Source organism: Limulus polyphemus, unplaced genomic scaffold, assembly GCF_000517525.1.
Source record: "Limulus polyphemus unplaced genomic scaffold, Limulus_polyphemus-2.1.2 Scaffold70, whole genome shotgun sequence".
Classification (NCBI taxonomy): Eukaryota; Metazoa; Arthropoda; class Merostomata; order Xiphosura; family Limulidae; genus Limulus; species Limulus polyphemus.
In genome coordinates, this window is record NW_013665680.1 from 750,021 (window position 1) to 767,582 (window position 17,562).

The 17,562-nt window shown below is 33.3% G+C and overlaps 1 protein-coding gene across 1 annotated transcript in view; it reads right to left on the bottom strand.

The window, feature by feature from the left end:
- Window positions 1–17,562, bottom strand: part of LOC106465741 (rho-related GTP-binding protein RhoE-like) — a 72,018-nt gene that overhangs the window by 24,667 nt on the left and 29,789 nt on the right. The window contains exon 3 of the mRNA XM_013925981.2: window positions 5,864–5,951. Within this exon, the coding sequence (XP_013781435.1) occupies window positions 5,864–5,951 (88 nt within the window). The remainder of the gene's footprint in view (window positions 1–5,863; window positions 5,952–17,562) is intronic.

Consider the following 17,562-nt stretch of genomic DNA (forward strand, 5'->3'; position numbering starts at 1 on the left):
GAAATTCCAAAACAAACAAACAATCTTTTGTCTGACACGGCTGCTCATTGTCGAACGCCATTTTTATTTTGGCGCGAACCATGAACTCACGGATTCAAAAACTGAGAACGCTAACTACTAGGCTACTCCCAGCACAGAAAGATTAAACAGTAAATTATTTAACTAGAAGATAGTCATAAGGAAGACGTTATTTATTCCAAATGTAAATAACTCTTATCCATCTATTTTCTATGTCACCATCTGTACATATTTGTAATTCTGTTTTGTACATTTTAAAAATTCAGTTAAAAATTCCTAGAGAAATAAACGCCTGAATCTGTGTTTTTACGGACATGAAATTCAGTGACAAAAATAAGTTGATGTACTAATCTAGATGTAAAGGAAAACTAAAAAAAAGCTTTAGTGTAAATATTCTGTTATTTATCTTTATATTTTGTTCGCTCATTCAAAATCGCTCCAGATCTTGACCTTCTTTTATAGTATACGCTTGTGAGATATCATACGTTAAGTTCTCATATCTTTGAATAAAAAAGGTATTTTTCAAAGTTTCTCTTTACAAGTGAAGATAGATAGAACGATGTTGGAGCACTTTTGCACAATATAGTAAGATGATACATTCTGTTTGTTTGTTGTTAAACACAAAGCTACATAGTAAGCTGTCTGTGCTGGGCCCACCGTAGGTATCGGAACCCAGTTTTTAGCAGTATGAGCCTTTAGATTTACCGCTGAGCCACTGGGGATCGATGATTATATAACTGATTGATTGTGAAAATATCCTTCAGTGGCTTGTTTTTGTTTGTTTTTTTAATTTCATGCAAAGCTACACGAGGTCTATCTGTGCTAGTCGTCTCTAATTTAGCAGTGTAAGACTAGAGAGAAGGCAGCTAGTCATCACCACCAAACGCCAATTCTTGGGCTACTCTTTTACCAACGAATAGTGGGATTGACCGTCATCTTATAACGCCACCACGGCTAAAAGGACGAGCATGTTTGATGGGACAGGGATTCAAACAGCAGATTGCGAGTCAAGATATTTAACCATCTGGCCATGCCGCCTTCAGTGGCAAGTCTCTGGACTTATGACGCTAATAGTCGAGTTTCTATACCCGTGTTGGGCACAACACAAACAACTCATTGTGTAGTTTTGTGTTAAGCAACAAACAAACAACGATTATGAAAATCATAACCATATCAATAAATATTTATAATAATGAATATTAAATTGAGTACCAATCCAAAATCTTTAAATTAAATAGATAAATGTATTACTTTACACAATAGTTTTGTTAATTGAGTATTTTTCGACATCTTGAATTTTTCACTGTGGTAGAACATTACGAAATATAATAAATGCTTAAACTTAATCATTCAAAGGTTTATGCATATAAGTACTTTATCTCTTAGCGGGAATATATTAATAAACTATAAGTTAAAACATAAACATTAACTGGTTCTAATTCTTAAATGTTAATCGAGCCTTCCCTGTAGCATGTACAGATGTTAATTAGACTTTATAAGATTTTTCATACGCTAATGTTTTAGAATGTCGCCGCAGTTGTCTGTTCTCGACACCATCCAGTATAGAAATGCCGACACGAGTAGGATTGTGGGTAGAGAAATATATCAATCCCCTTGTGAAGAGGAATGCTCGTATAGCATGATTGTTAAGAATAAAGGACCATCAGACATAAAATATTCAAGGAAACTCTCAATGCTCTGCATTCCGCCATTTCTAAAATTAAGGCTATGGTTACGAAAGAGAACTTTCCGACCCAAACAGTCATTGTGATGAAGCTGGGTGTATCTTGTGGTACTGTAAAAGAAGATAAGAACAAGGTATAGCGGTTCAAAAGCTTTCATCTACAACTTAATATCGATGGTTATTATCAAGAGAAAAATGGCAGAAGGAATCTCAACAATATGTTTGTTAAGTGCCTAGGTTTAACTGTCATCGACTAATGTTCATTTGGTTTGTTTAAACACGGTCTTGAAAACCAATATTTATACACTGTGGAATATCTGTGAAACATTTATCAAAATATGTTGTGCACGATTGTTCCCGCTGTCCTTGAGAGAAGCTTGTTAAAATGGAAGGTGCAGTGGCAGGCAATGGTTTAGTTTGTTTTGGATTTCGCGCAAAGCTACACGAGGGCCATCTGCGTTAGCTGTTTCTAATTTAGCAGTGATAAACTTGAGGAAATGCAGCTAGTCAATACCATCCACCGCCAACCGATCGTCACATTGTAACGCCTTCACGGCTGAAAAGGCGAGTACGTTCGGTGACGATGATTCGAACCCGCAACCCTCAGATTGCGAGTCGTACTCCTTAACCACCAGGCCATGTCAGCTCCTGTGTCGGAAAATGTTGTGCAATAATACTCATCAGAATGAGTAGACAAGCAACATCGGAATTTAGTAGTTTCATGGGCAACATGTCACCTGCCGTACATATTTTCGTTTGACATGCTTATCTTATTTTGTTTTGTTTTTTATAAAATCCCCTTGCTTATGTATTTCTAGAAAATATATTCCACAAAATAAATGTTTCCTAGAAATAGATTGGATTTCGCCAGGTTTGTATGAATATTAAAATTATTTGAGATAATTCTAGAAGGAATTTTCATTAGCTAGAATACTGTTTGAAAAGGTTGGAAATGTTTTATCTTGAATACAAAACTACTTGGTTCAAATATTAAAATCTAATGACACGAGCTCGATTCTTATTATTGCGTGTTTTATTTTGAATTATTTTACATTTATGTTACTTCAGTCTATCACAAGAAATGATATGCGGTATTCGCTAAGAATACCTTGAAAATAATTTAATATTCCTTAGAGCAAAATTGGATGTATTCAGTCAACATTTCAAATCTAAGAGTAGCTTCGGCACGTTTGAAATCTTTCATGGTAGGAAGAAATTGATTATCTGTATAAATTATAGATTGAATGATATTTTGCTTTGGTTCTTAAATATTTTTCGTAAACAGAAATTACCTGATTATAGATATTTACATATTTAGAAAGAAGATGGAAGTTTTATATTGGAAATATAGGATCGATATTTTTTGAGATTTTTTTTTTGTAAATAGGTTCTTAGAATCATTAGAAGGTATTAGTTCTCGCTGTAGGATTTATTGAGTAAATTAGGAAAAATCAGAAATTAGTGATATGAAACACAGTTCTCTATGAGTATGACAAGCAAAAATGAAAATAATTTAAGTAAAATCTTGTATTGTTTGTTTGTAATTAAGCAAAAAAGCAACACAATGGGCTATCTGGCGGTTTCTGGCGTTGTAAGTCGTTAGACATACCGCTGTGCCACTGGGGGGGGGGGGCATATATTTAATCTTGAAATAAATCATATATAGTGTTTCACAAGTTCGTTTTTCTTTTACTCAAACTGCAATTTCTGGTAAACAACGGTTTGTACTTCCTACTGTGATGGTAGAACTCCAAGCTGAATCTTTAAATATGATTCTCAGTATAACATTTTCAGATATATTTCCCTCTAACCGTTTCTCGATTACATTACCAGTTTGATTAAATTTTTAAAAAATAAGTAAATCCTACTGCATTGTGAACTATTCGTGTCCTCTAGGCTTCATATCCTGATTAGTATGTTTCAAATTTGGTAACAATACAAAACATGTGTAAGTACGTTCTCAAAAATCTATTTATTACACATTAAACACCCATTTTGCTTGGGATTTATTAAGCCACGCTTGGAAATGTGTAAAGGTTTCAAAAGTGTGGCAATAAAATATTTAGCTAATACTTTAAACCATAAATTCATTTACCTTTCAAAATACTAAGTATTTCAAACTAGTTACAGTAAAATATTTAACTAATAAATATATATACCTTTTGTTTCGACCGAGGGATTCCTGATATCATCAGCGAGTAATCAGTGCAAATTTAAGAGTTAAAAGTATCAACCACGTTCATACCCAAATTATTCCTTTTACTGTAATAAGCTACTCTGAGTATTTACAATGTTTCGAAGAAGCTAGCACGTGTTTAATTAATAAGAACGACTGAGTTCATGGATTGACGCGTAAGTCTTGTTCTATGACAATTGCTCAAATAAATAAAGTTTACATTGTTCTTACTGAGCAAACACAGAAAACTAAATTCATTTATCCCTCATCATTTGTGAGGTATATATATTTTTCCTTTACTCCAGCCTTCTTGAAGAAACATCCATCAAATGACAACTTAAGATATTGTTAGATAATGATAAGAAGAAGTAAAGAAAGCCTAGCAGCTGAAACGTACATCTGAAAATCTCCATACTAACAAGATAGTAGCTGTAACTTTACAATGATCTGTGCTGTTTTGTCTTCTTTTCTGTGTTACATCACGCAATATGTTCTCATTACCACGAACAGCGATACCACGTGTTTCAATTTTGGTGTTAATGCAATAAAAACAACACTGTATCCTTAGGTAATATATTAAAATCAAGTTTGTTGCATCATAATGCTCGACTTTACTCTTATAAATGAGGGTGAGGGGAGGGTAGGATAGCTTTGCCTGCAAACTTTCATCTGTCAACCTAATCACGAGAGATGACAAGTAAAGTTACATCAATGTATCATTATATTGAACAAAGACTAGAAACCTCTATATAATCTGTAAGCTACACGCAATACAGTACATGTGACTTAGCTGTACGTTCAAGCACGCTAATATATGAATGTCTCGAGTGATATATTATGTTTTAACGCATAGAATCTAAAGATGTGGTTACTTTACGCCCAAAAATATTACATTTTTACACAACATCTGGAACAAGTAGTCCCACAATTTTCGAAAATAAAACTTTTAAAGTAACATCTAATTTTTATTGTTTTTTTTTCGATTTTCTTACTGTTATCCTAAAGATAATGAATTTGACAAACCTTAACCCATGATTCTGTGATGAATAGTAGTTTCGGAATATTACAACTTTGTCTAATCAGGGTAACAGTTTGGGAATCATGTGGCTTTATAGATGGATAACAGTCTGGTTATCATATGGTTTGCCAAATTGCAAACAGCCTTTGTCGAGTTGTGAATTAGACTGGTAAACACAAAGCTTTATTGTGTTGGGTAGTAGTTTGACAGTCATTTTATAATCATACAGATATATTGAATATTTGAGTTATCTCACTAGAGTGTAAAAACTTACATTTCATATTTTCACGGATGGACAAAAATTGAGGCAATTTTGGAATATACATATTTCTATGCATCATCATAGATAGTAACAAACATCACAACTTTAAACATTCCGCATCAAGATGGAAAAATACGAGGTAATCAAACAACTTGCATCAGTGGAAATCCCTCTCATGAATCGTTTCTATAGTCCAGTATTTCATGAATTTTATTTAAATATAATAAATTTCGTTAAATTAGAATTACATCGAATATCACAGCTTACGTAGCTGTATTCTTATTTATGCACAATTCTGTATTTATCTGGGAGTCAGGTTATTCATAATATTTATATAACCAAGAATGAAGTCTCGTTCTGCAAATACAAAGCTCATACAGTTCAAATGGAATAGTAGCCTTTGCAACAGTAAAATGTTCATTGTCATATTTGCAAAAATAGTAAGTAACTACCTAATCTGAATTGGTAACTATAGAACTTCTTTAGTTCCGTGAATAACATCGTTTTTTTTTTGGAGGTGGGGGGTGCTAGCGAAAGCTACTACTACCTGGGATGTCGAGTCATGATAAATGGATTTACCCAGCAGGATATTAAATCTGATATTTCTTTTACCAATGATTCATAGTTTTATGATATTATTTACCTTAGTATATACATAGATATATAGGACCATTCAAATAACAAGGAATCTGACGATTTGCTTACCTGATGTGTCCCACACTGTGAAATTTATCGTATAGTCCCCTACTTCGTAACTAGTCGTATAGCGTTCAAATCCAGTCGGTGTATACACCTGTAATAAAAATATACAAAAGTTCAGCCAAAGGTGTTTTGTCGATGTGAAAAGACGTATAGAGATTCCCAAAATAATAATTAATGCTGAGATTTGAATGTCGAGCATATTAAACAAATTTCTTTCGGGTTCCTCACTCAGTTGAGCTCTCATTGGCGCAAGGTCTTTGGACTTTATAATTGTTGTCATTAAGGTTATAAAATTAAGATGGCTGCGAAGCTCTAACCGTTCGTCAGATTGTTTTGTCGTATAAGCTCGGCCTTTGAGTTATCCACCTGAATTCTGCCAATTTTAATCGCAATTGATTCTGCTGGTTCCTCACAACAACATGTAACACCAGACAGACAAACGGACAACTTTGATTTATATACATAGATTGGAAACTTTCTTATATATAAATGAATACTACTTGACAAACCTAAAATACTCTAGATGTCATATAGTCACGAATATATGACCGTATCAGATCAAGTTCAGATACGAAAAAACACCTCACATCAAACAACTTCACTTGTAAACATGGACAGTAATAAAATACAACTAAAAACAGCTAAATATATAGGCCATTAGTACATCAAAAATCCTTCTCGTGTGCTTGTTCTGATATTGGTAAAATTTGCAGTTTTAAAACCCTAAGGATCTAGTACTAGTTTTTAGCAAATAATTTTATACATTTTCTTAAAGATACTGCCAAAAAAACCTAACAATTGAAAAGTTAAACAGAAAAGTTTTAGTTGGATAATGATTCACGAAGGATGATGTAACTAGCTTTATTTTCTTGTTGAAGTTTGAAGAATATGTTTCAAATTGTTAGCTCACATCTTTTATGTTAGTAGCTTGAAATATTATTTTCAAACATGATGGGTTTGAAGCTCATTATATCAACTAAAATTTAATTGAAATTTCACACAGGATGAGGTCAGAGAATTGATGGTTACGTATTATGTTTTCTTTAGGGTATAAATAAAGTAATCCTATTATCAGAAACAAGGTCCTGCAGTAATACGTGGCACAGCAGTAGTGGTAATACGTGTAGATGAAACAGATTTTCCTATTCTATAGTTTGCAATAAATAATAATTTGGAATTCTTGAACAGAGGCGGAATGAGATGTGGTTAGTTTAATACTTGCAGTTACCAATTCTTTTCCAAATATTTTATTCTGTTGCTGATCTTTTCTACCTCAATGATCGTTTTTCGTAATTCGATTTTTTATTACAGCCTTTCTGTATTTTTGATGATGTAATCCCTCTATAGATCTCCAATAGTTTTGTCGATCTTCTCTTCACTCATATTTATTATTCTTAAATCTTCTTTACATTTTATATTTATTTTTTCGAACTCCTCTCTTATATTCACGTGTGTTTCTACTTGGTCTTTTAATTCATTCTCGTACCCATTTCTCTTGTACTTCTTTTAATTTCATGTCTCTTGAAATGTAGTCAAAGTTTTATATTATTTCCGCCAAACTAATTTTACTTCTGTCACAAGTGTTGTAACATGTTCTATTATTATGTGTGTTCTTTTGGTTGGTTTGTTTGTTTTAGAGCAAAGCCACATTGGGCTATTTATTGTGTCCTCCGTGAGGAATCAAACCCCAGATTTTAGCGCTGTAAGTACGTAAACCTACAGATGTCCTACCGGAGACAGGTACTTTTGGATTATTTGGTAATAATAATGTGAGATCCAGTCCACGTAATAACAACAAAAACGTTTGCTATCACTATGTGTTTACTTTTAAGTTTAATTTCTTGAATACCTTTTCAACATTAACTCTCTAACTAATGTAGACCTATGTTCACAATTAACGTTTCAATATAAAGTACGAGACTTATGGTATTTCTAACTCACAAATAAACGTACTTATAGAACTTATTCGTTAATATATGCAATACCTTTTACTACGAACACTGAACGCCTTTTATGACATTAAAATAAACCTGATTTGCACTGAATAGTCATTTACTTTACTTACTGCCCATTCATTACTCATTGATTCACTGCTTCATTTTACTTGGATTTATAGTATACTCATTTTCAACCCACTACACGAATTTTACAGATCATAACATCCTACACCTTCTAGAAAACATTTAATGAAAGCATTATAGCTTACAATAATAATTCTATAGTGAGTTAAGTTGTTCATTATTGCACTTCACAATTTCATGCATAAAATCTCCTTTAAATAACTGACTTCAATGCAAAGCAATGCTTATCCCATAAACACGCATTCCTTAACTAGAGAAAATATTCTTACTTCTAGTTTTACACATCTTGTTGCATCAACAAAACCTTATAACACTGTTGTTTTTAATACAATAAAACATTTTCAGTCTCCTGATTAAAGCAAATATAAATCTATCACAATCAATACATATCAAAAAGTCTGAAGTTCAGAAATAAGAACATGAACTATTTGTAGAGTGGTATTCAGGTACACACTGATATCCACCAGATAAGTTTAAAATTATAGACAAAATGCACATTCCTTAAACGTTACGCAAATAATAAATTGATCAAGGATAGTAAAGGCAAGAAAAACGTATACAAGTGAATAAATTAACGAAATATTTATTCACAGTAATTGTACAAATCTTAACTCTTACTGGCTGTTTTACAGTTTTCTATTGATTCTTACTGGCTGTTTTACAGTTTTCTATTGATTCTTACTGGTTACTAGTGTGAGAGGCTTTACTAAAACGTCTGTAAAGGACAAAGACAAGGATAATTCTATACATCTACACACTGGACAAAGACAAGAGAAATTCTGATCTACTATGTAAAACTCGGACAAAATCTTAAAAGTGTGATATACCAGAATCCAACACAGCCTATGACTCAGACTATTCCAACTAACATTTATCGGGAAATTAAATCATAACTACTACCAACTTATACAAGTGTTCTAGATCATCTGTTGAGATGAGCTCGCCCTTCTCTGGTGGGTGGGAGGTTATAGTCACAGGAGGAAAGTGAGACAAGTTTCTAGCCATTTGGTGTATAGAATATTTACCTAAGTAGAAGGATTAGTACATATTTACGATCTTTTAACATTCAGTTAACAAAGATATCATAGCACGTGCACAACAGCTGCAAGATAATTTGGAAAAAGTAACTGAATACATTTGATATTATAAATTAGTTATGGAAGGGGTGAAATTTATGAGTATGTCAGCCTTTACAATCCCCCTTTTCTTTATTTCAGAGGCAGTTAATCTATGGTTGAATTAGAAAATTAATTATGCGTTGCAAAATGTTGTAATCACCTGCCTCAGGTAATACACAATACGCCATCAAAAATAAGATATTCAATAAAACCAAAATAAAATTCAAAAAAATACAGATAACCTGAAACTTAAAAAAAAAATACCTAATAAAACCAGTGACATAATATCGAAGATATTTATAATACTTGCGATTTAGCATGTCTTTCTGTAGTTATATAGGCTGATCTCTCTTCCAGATATGGTGATCTTCCCAGGATCTTTCTCCGAAAGTAAGATCCTGATTTGTATTACACTTGCTGACAACTAGGCACATCATCAGATAAACAATTTAAGCCTGAAGTTTGTTGGGTTATTTACCAGTCCTCTTGTAAGCATGATATACTGTCAGACAATTCACAATATTCATGGCTTTATTAACAATTCAGAATTGATGGGTCAGAAATTTAACTAAAAATGTAAAGTTACTACATAAACACTTCTTGGAAGAGATTGTATAGATACAGATCTAGCACACATGAAATGTCTTACATCGTTCACTATGAATGCACTCTTCACTATGACATCAGAACACATTTGCCTAATGCAGAAATGAATATTCAATTAGCATAGCTTTGTATGAAACAATGCCCACAGAGCTACCTTGGTCAGTCCCCTGATCATACCAGCGCCTGGCAACAAAAAGTTGTCAGCAAGTTCAGCCACGTTTTTCTACTATTGTCTGGTTGTCATGAAGACAGATTCCAGGTCCAATAGGTATGGGAAAAGGGTAAAACACCAACAAGATATCTTACAACGGTAACTGAAATCAAGCCAACTATTTAGAAAAACAGTGGTCAATATTTTTTCTAGTCTTGAAGTTTTGTAATTTGTATTCAATACGTTAGACTGACAGCACTTATGCACACTCTCAATATAGAAAAAAATTAAGACACCAACGTTTCATGTTCACAATAACTTTATTTGCATAAGAATAAAAGAAAAACATATTTTATATGTGGCTATCAGACTTCTTGAAGTGTAGTAAGAAAGTTATGCTCTAAGATGGCTTTATTAACAAGTCAGAAGTGAAAATTACAAGTTAACTCAACTAAGAACATAATATTGACGATATTTACAGTATTTTTGATTTTGCATGTCTAGCTGTAGATATTGGCTGGTCAAGTGTCTGATTATCTCTTCTAGATGAGGTGATCATCTTAGAGTCCTTCTCATAAGGTGAAATCCTGACTTTTAGGCACATTACCACCGTAAACATAAAAACTAAACCAAAATAAAGCTATAAAAGAAAATTAAATTAAAAAAATCATAATACAAAATCAAAGGTAAATCATAGGAAGCACAGTATTTACTAGTTACAACAGTAAACACGATTTAAAAATACACACAGAACACAATTTTCAACGTTAAAAATATGATATTCAATAAAATCAAAATAAAATTCAACATAAATTAATTGCAAAAGAAACGCATATAGTACTTAAATAAAAAAACTTTTCATAATAAAACCAATAACGTGATAGTGAAGTTATTTATTGGAAATCAGAGATTTCAAAGTCCTTTTGATATAGTGGTTTGTAAGAATGTTTATTAACTGGTTTAATGTAGCTTTTATAGTAACTTAATGTCTCCCTCAATGATAAATCATAGGCTTAGAAATATTACAGTTTGGAATCAAACTGTGTGCATTCTTTACCTGCATTAAGATAACACATTATGACTTGTATCTGGATGTAGACTAAGGTAATCACTGTTGTTTTCGATCAAGTATATCACATCTCCGTACTGCAAGGCATAATTATTTATTAATCTGAAAAGTTAAACTCGTGTATGTATCATACAAATTTAATGTACACAAATTGGTTTAAATATGCAAGGGAAAACACTCTCGTGTTATCACACTTATGGTCCCATCGTTATTTATTATTAAATAACACAAACTATCATCATTGTAAAACTAGCTTGGTTACCAAGTGTAACTTATGGTTTCCATAGTAGCCAACATCACCGTAAGTCACACTCTCTCTGTGTGTAATAGCCACCAAAAGCCACCTTAGAGAGTCAGAATTGCACTAACTCAAACAGCATCACAAATATAACACAAGCAGACAACGTAGCCTACTTTGCTAACAGTATCCATGCAGATAACATTTTGTGTGAGCAACTGCAAAATACACGTATATGCACACAGTTCAAGGTTGTAGGTGTACAAGGAATAACAAAATTAATTTTACCATCTCAACATAGCATTCATCTCAAACTGCCATGTTTATAGATGGTATTACTGCTGTCTAGGAGGCGTGAAAAAGCACTCACAAATGTAGTGAAATGGTACTCATTCTTCGTTATTTACACAGGTTATGCTAATTTTACATGCTGTGTTAGTGCACAATTTTCGTACTACCCTTCAGGGAGATCGGCATACAACATGTCAGCCACAATATTGATATATAGTGAAACAACACAATGTCATATCGACTTATGCGTAAAATCACTAGTTTTCTTGGGTAATTTGTACAGGTAAACATACACCAGCATTTACAATATTTACTACTAGGTGTAATCTTACATTGCACAAGATTATAGATTTGCTCAGGGAGATCCTACAGCTAAACATCCACCAACGTTCTCAAACTGAAGTGCTTGGAAAGCAACAATTCTGCTATAACTTGGCTAGATCAATTGAGCGATTGTTGTAAAGCGCGGTTTTATTTTTATTTTTTGTAGTTGTACCTAATGAAGTAATAATTGACAATTTAAAAGCAATAACTAACAGCAAAACCAAGTGATTGTGGGGTGTCCTGTTATGCAGGGTGTCGCTAGTGTAATTTAGTGTATTCGGTTTTCTAAGTAAGGTATAAGTAGATTTAAATTATGTTAACTGTTCAGAGTAGCAATATAATGATGACACTGTTAAAGATTTTGGTCAGATATATATCACATACACCAAACTAGTAGCTAGCTTCCTGTGAAGGTGATTCTGCTATTCCTGTTGATTACAAACACCTACATCAGATATGTAAAGTTAATTAGCATTCAATGTCGAAAGTCGGGGTCAGAATGCTTTGTTTCTTTCTTTTAGAGCAACGTCACATTAGGCTATCTGCTGTGTTCACTGCAGGGAACTGAACCATAGATTAGTATGTACCACATAAGTGGCATTCCTTGTTTTTCAAGCTTTCAAGTGGTGTTTGATCATTGAATGTATATGCAGTACATTATATGATACCCGCTTTTTCATGCTACATTTAGGACAGTTGGTTGGTTGAAAAACTAACAACCGAAAGAATGTTTAGAGCATTACTTTCTCAGCTATCAACTGATATCCAGTAGCAAGACATCTGTCTAATAACATTAAAAGTGAAAATATTAGTGATTTGTAACTTGGATTTTATTTGTGACCAATAATATAGTCAAAGTAGTGAAACAAATGCATTATTCATTGTATTTAATATTGTACAACTTTTCATTTTACTCTGCATTGATGATTTTGCTATAGTTAGTGTTTGGGTAAAGAAAATAAGAGTTGAAATATATGGTTTTACTGAAAAAATGTTGATGTTCCTTTAGAAGATTCTAGAAGCTATGCAGATAAAATATGAACATTTAATGTGAAAAAAAAGCTTTCTATTCTATGAAAATCACCTTTAACTCGGATGCTCTCAGTAAAGGCTTTGGAAATTCACAGACAAATCCTTAATAAAAATCTTTATTAAAATTATTGTTTTTTGTGTGTATAGAAGGCTTACTATGTTTACTAAGGTGCACATAGTAAATTTAGAAATAGAAAATCTATAGCTTCACAGAAGCAATGGACAAACACCAGTCTTAAAATGTTAGTCATTTGTGATGTCCATCCTAACACAGAATTATCACTGCTTATTTGGTTCATGTTCACTGCTTCTGCGTTGGCTTTAACCACTTCAAGGTATCTGGGCATTTAACAAAAGGGCATGCATTCGTGGGTTAACTGACAACTGACCTTGTTGGTGTTGCATAATGAAACTGTACTTTTGCAGCTTTGCTATCAAACATGCATTAGCTAATACTGGCTGTAATGTTTTACAAAAACTCAGCACTCATCATGCTTGATAATACTATTCTTTACTTGTGACTTGCTATCACAGACAACTGTATCCAAAATTAATTGACAATATCGATGAGGATAAAACATCAACTGCTCACTCACAACAGACAAATTTTGTGGACATATTGAAGAAACTGGGCACAAAAAAATCAATGAAACTATGTGAAACATAGAAAAGTGCAAATCTCTCCTTTGTTAGAAGGTAAGGAAGGCACAGTCCTTGACTGCTGAACTCTTCACAGAGTCAGTGGACACTTTATCTCTATAAAAGACATGACTAGGAAACTGAGTTCTCATGAAGATAAGTACATATTTTCCTGGTTTAAGTTTCAAATTCATGTTTTCATCTATTTCTTGACATGTGTAGACACTCACATATTTCGGACATTTTTGTGAATGCAGTTCAGTAAGTGTAAATTCAGTTAGGCTCTCAAAGGTAGAAGGTACATTAAACAGATCAAATGACATGACGCTGATTTCTTACAGTGCTTCTTGAGTACTGAAAACAGTTTTAGGTCTACTTTCATTGCCCAATTGAACGTGCCAAAAAACAAAAGTCAGATATAGTGTAGTGAATCAACAGGTGCCGTCCAACGCATCAGGACATTCACCCGTGCAGAAAGGCATCAATGTTCATTACCACTTTTGCCCATTTGAAGTCCTTACATCTTGGCATTCTTTCTTTATTTTTGAGAGGAGACCATGGAATCTTCAAAGGCTTATTATTCCATTCTTCAACAACGCTCAGTTTTAAAGATGACTGTGTCGCTGATGCTCTAAAGAAGCTTGTGTGGTTGCTGTTTTATTGAACATATGTGTCAATGTTATTGTTGCCCAACTCAATTGGCCATCTGGTTCCATGAATACATTAGCAAGCTCCCTGAGCAATTATGAAGTTTACATCTATGTGTTGAGGTCAAATTGTTTGCATAATTTTTAGCTAGAGACTTCAGGTGCTCTGGAAGTTGTGTGTTTGCTCTCAGATATAATACAGTAGCTGCAACACTAGCTACTTGGCTAGTTTGTTTCACTTCTGCCTCTGTTACCATACCACCCTTACGAACATTCTACCCAGAAGTTGATTACCCAAAAGTCAGTTGTAGCTAGCACTAGTACAACACCCATACATAGACAAATCACTATTCAAGAAAGATAAATATTATTACTAAACAGTAAACAGCGTGTTTCATTTGTCAACTCTCTCACTACACCAGACTCACTCAATATACTAAACTAAATCTGAAGCACATTACAGAATACTTCTTGGACATTAGGGGAAATTGTCATATCCTTTTAATTTGCATGCACACATTCCATTGTTCCATGACCCCAATACTGCCTGGAGCGGATGGTTTTATTGCAGAACTACACTTTGCCTGTTGCACAAGCAAAACTGGTTGACAATTTCTGCAGTACACCAATTCCTATGATACCAGCGTTTGAAGACAGATTAGAGACAACTTCCTTCACTCAGGTAGACAAATTAAAATGTAAAACTTTGGTACAATGACCAAATAATTTGTTATATCAAAGCCTATTTTAAATATGCTTCTATTTTCTGTTTGACTGTCTGGTGCTTACAACATTCGATAATCATGATCATGGAAAGAAACTTTCTGAGATCATGCATAACTGGCAGCAGAGAGAAGGAGACTATAGTTCAAGAAAGAACGTAGTCTGAAAATGTCTAAGAACTCTCTTAGATCCAGAGCTTTCACCAGTAATGGAGAAAGCTATGTCTATGATTTTAATTCATCATTGGCCCAAGAGGTTGGTGGGTGTCAGCATCACCTCGTTCCCGTTCTTCTTTCACAACATTGATTGGCTGTAACATACGTTCATTGTAAGTTCGGCGAGTAAAGGATATCACGGGTGTTACTCCTTTCAACACGGATACTATATGCTACTGTCACATCTTTTCAGGCAGAGTAGACATTATCTACTAAGGAGAAAAAAAGAATTGAATCAACTACAACAAGGCAACCTCAAGGACTTTCTGGACCAAATGTTTATGCTAAAACTGCATATAAATTAAATGAACAAAAGCGTTTAAGTCCTTTATAATTAAAAGCAAGTAGAAAACCTCTGACATGTCTGCATATCACACTGTGAATAAAGATTTTGTTTATTTTTCTCTCGTATGTGTTTCCTGTCTTCTCTGTAATAACTTTATTTTTTCCTTACCGTTTCCGTAATATGCATTTCGCGGATACTTTGAAAATTAAGTGCTTGATATCAGTATACCTGAATACCACAAACGTTTATGATGTGGCAAAAATTTTCCTTCGTGTGTATTTCCTGTCTTCGTTGTAATCACTTTATTTTTCCTTACCATTTCCGGAATCTACATTTTGCAGATACTTTGAAGATTAACTGCTTAATATCAGTTGATTGTACATTAATAATTACGGATAAATGAACAACTAGATAAGCTGTTATTATATCCCTTAAATAGAATAACTCTTTACACGGTAACAAATGTATAGTTTCTGTTACTTATCCTTTTACAGTTTAAGTTTATGGTGTGAAAAATGGTTCTAAAGAACCACCAAACAAACAATGTTTTTGAAATATATAAAGTTTGATAAGTCAACGCTTACAATAAAAGTGAATTAAAAGATTGCATGCCTATGATTTAGTATATAAGGGTTTATGATTTTTTTTTACAGTTTGGTAACAAAAAAAAAAGTTGTTGGAGCTTGTTATTTTTCCTTTGAAATGGAGTACACTATGTACTGGAGCTACAAACAGCGCTGATCTGTCTTGTGATATGTTGAAACGACCTTATATACATCAAGTATTCCTTTGTCCCTATCCAATTAAAGACTACCAGGCGAATCTCATTTCCGCCTTGTTGGAGAGCGATGATCCGGTCACCGTTACATGAAATGTCAACGCTGCGCTGTTTTGTGTTTCGTATTTACAACGTTTCTTTGCGAGGTGTTCAAATCAGGCTACTGTTTAATCAGTTTCACACAAACCGTGAATCACGTGTTGATTACTTTAGTTTACAGTTCCTGAGGAAGATTTCTGTAAAGGCTGGCGAGCCTAATCTTGTCTCATTGATTGTCTATCCTGAGGTGTTATTCTACCTTTTGGAGACCACGATAATGTCAAGCTCTAAAGCCTATTCTTGTATCACAGTACATTTGTATGACGCACACACTAAAAGTTACATAAAGAGGTTTGTTTTTATTTTTGTGTTGAATAAAATACAGCCGAATTACAGAATTTGATGACACTTTATATTTTTATATGTACAATAAATTCTACAAATTTACTTGAAACCTAAATTTTGTTCTGAAATAGTGCAAAAGCAATAGTATAATATCCATTTGTTTGACTATATACATAATATGGTAAATTGCACGGTAACTATACAAATATATTATGCATTATTAAGTCATATATATATATATATGTGTGTGTGTATTCTTCTTTCTCGCTCTTTTACATATACGTAAAGAGTTGAAAAACAATCAAGGATTAGGAAAACATTTTTCAGTGCTCAACTTTGAATAAATATTAATATTAAAAAGAAGATCCAGATATTTCAATATGTTTCCAACTTTTTTTTTTTCTAACGTATTTTATCTTCGAATAGACTACAAAATGCGCAACTGTTTGAAATAAGGTTTCCAACGGAACAAATATTTGAGTATGGGTTTTGGACTGACAAACAAATACGTGATCGAAATCTAATCAACTAGTAACTGTGAGTGGCCGTAATATAGTGTTGAAACATCAATTCGTTTGTTACACAACATAATCACAAAGAGACAACCACGTGGAAACAATTACATAAAACAAGAACCAGCTGAAAATAAATCACAACTACTAAGTACTGTAGAAAGTTTGTAAACCAATGAAAAAAATTACAAAAAAAAAATGTGAAAAGCCGGAGTGTGACGTTATTAGAAAAAGTTTTTTTTTTCACTCCTTAGTTAGGACGATACTATATACACTGAATAAAGCCTGGTAAGGCTTCAGTTAAACATTAGTTTACACAGACTCACGCTTAACGAATATTTCAACATGGATATGAATAAGTGAGAGTAAAATGTAAGAGATATCTCTGAAAACTGATTGCGTGTGGATGCCTTCCAATATGTTTGTGTGTGCATGTGCACAGGACACATTTGTAAAACACAAAAACTGAAACTGTCACTAACAGAACCTTTAGCTCTAGAAATGACTTGATGATAAACTGAACTTCATATAACCATTTTGTAACTTAAAGATATAATAGTTTGTTTGTTTGTTTTTGAATTTCGCGCAAAGCTACACGAGGGCTATCT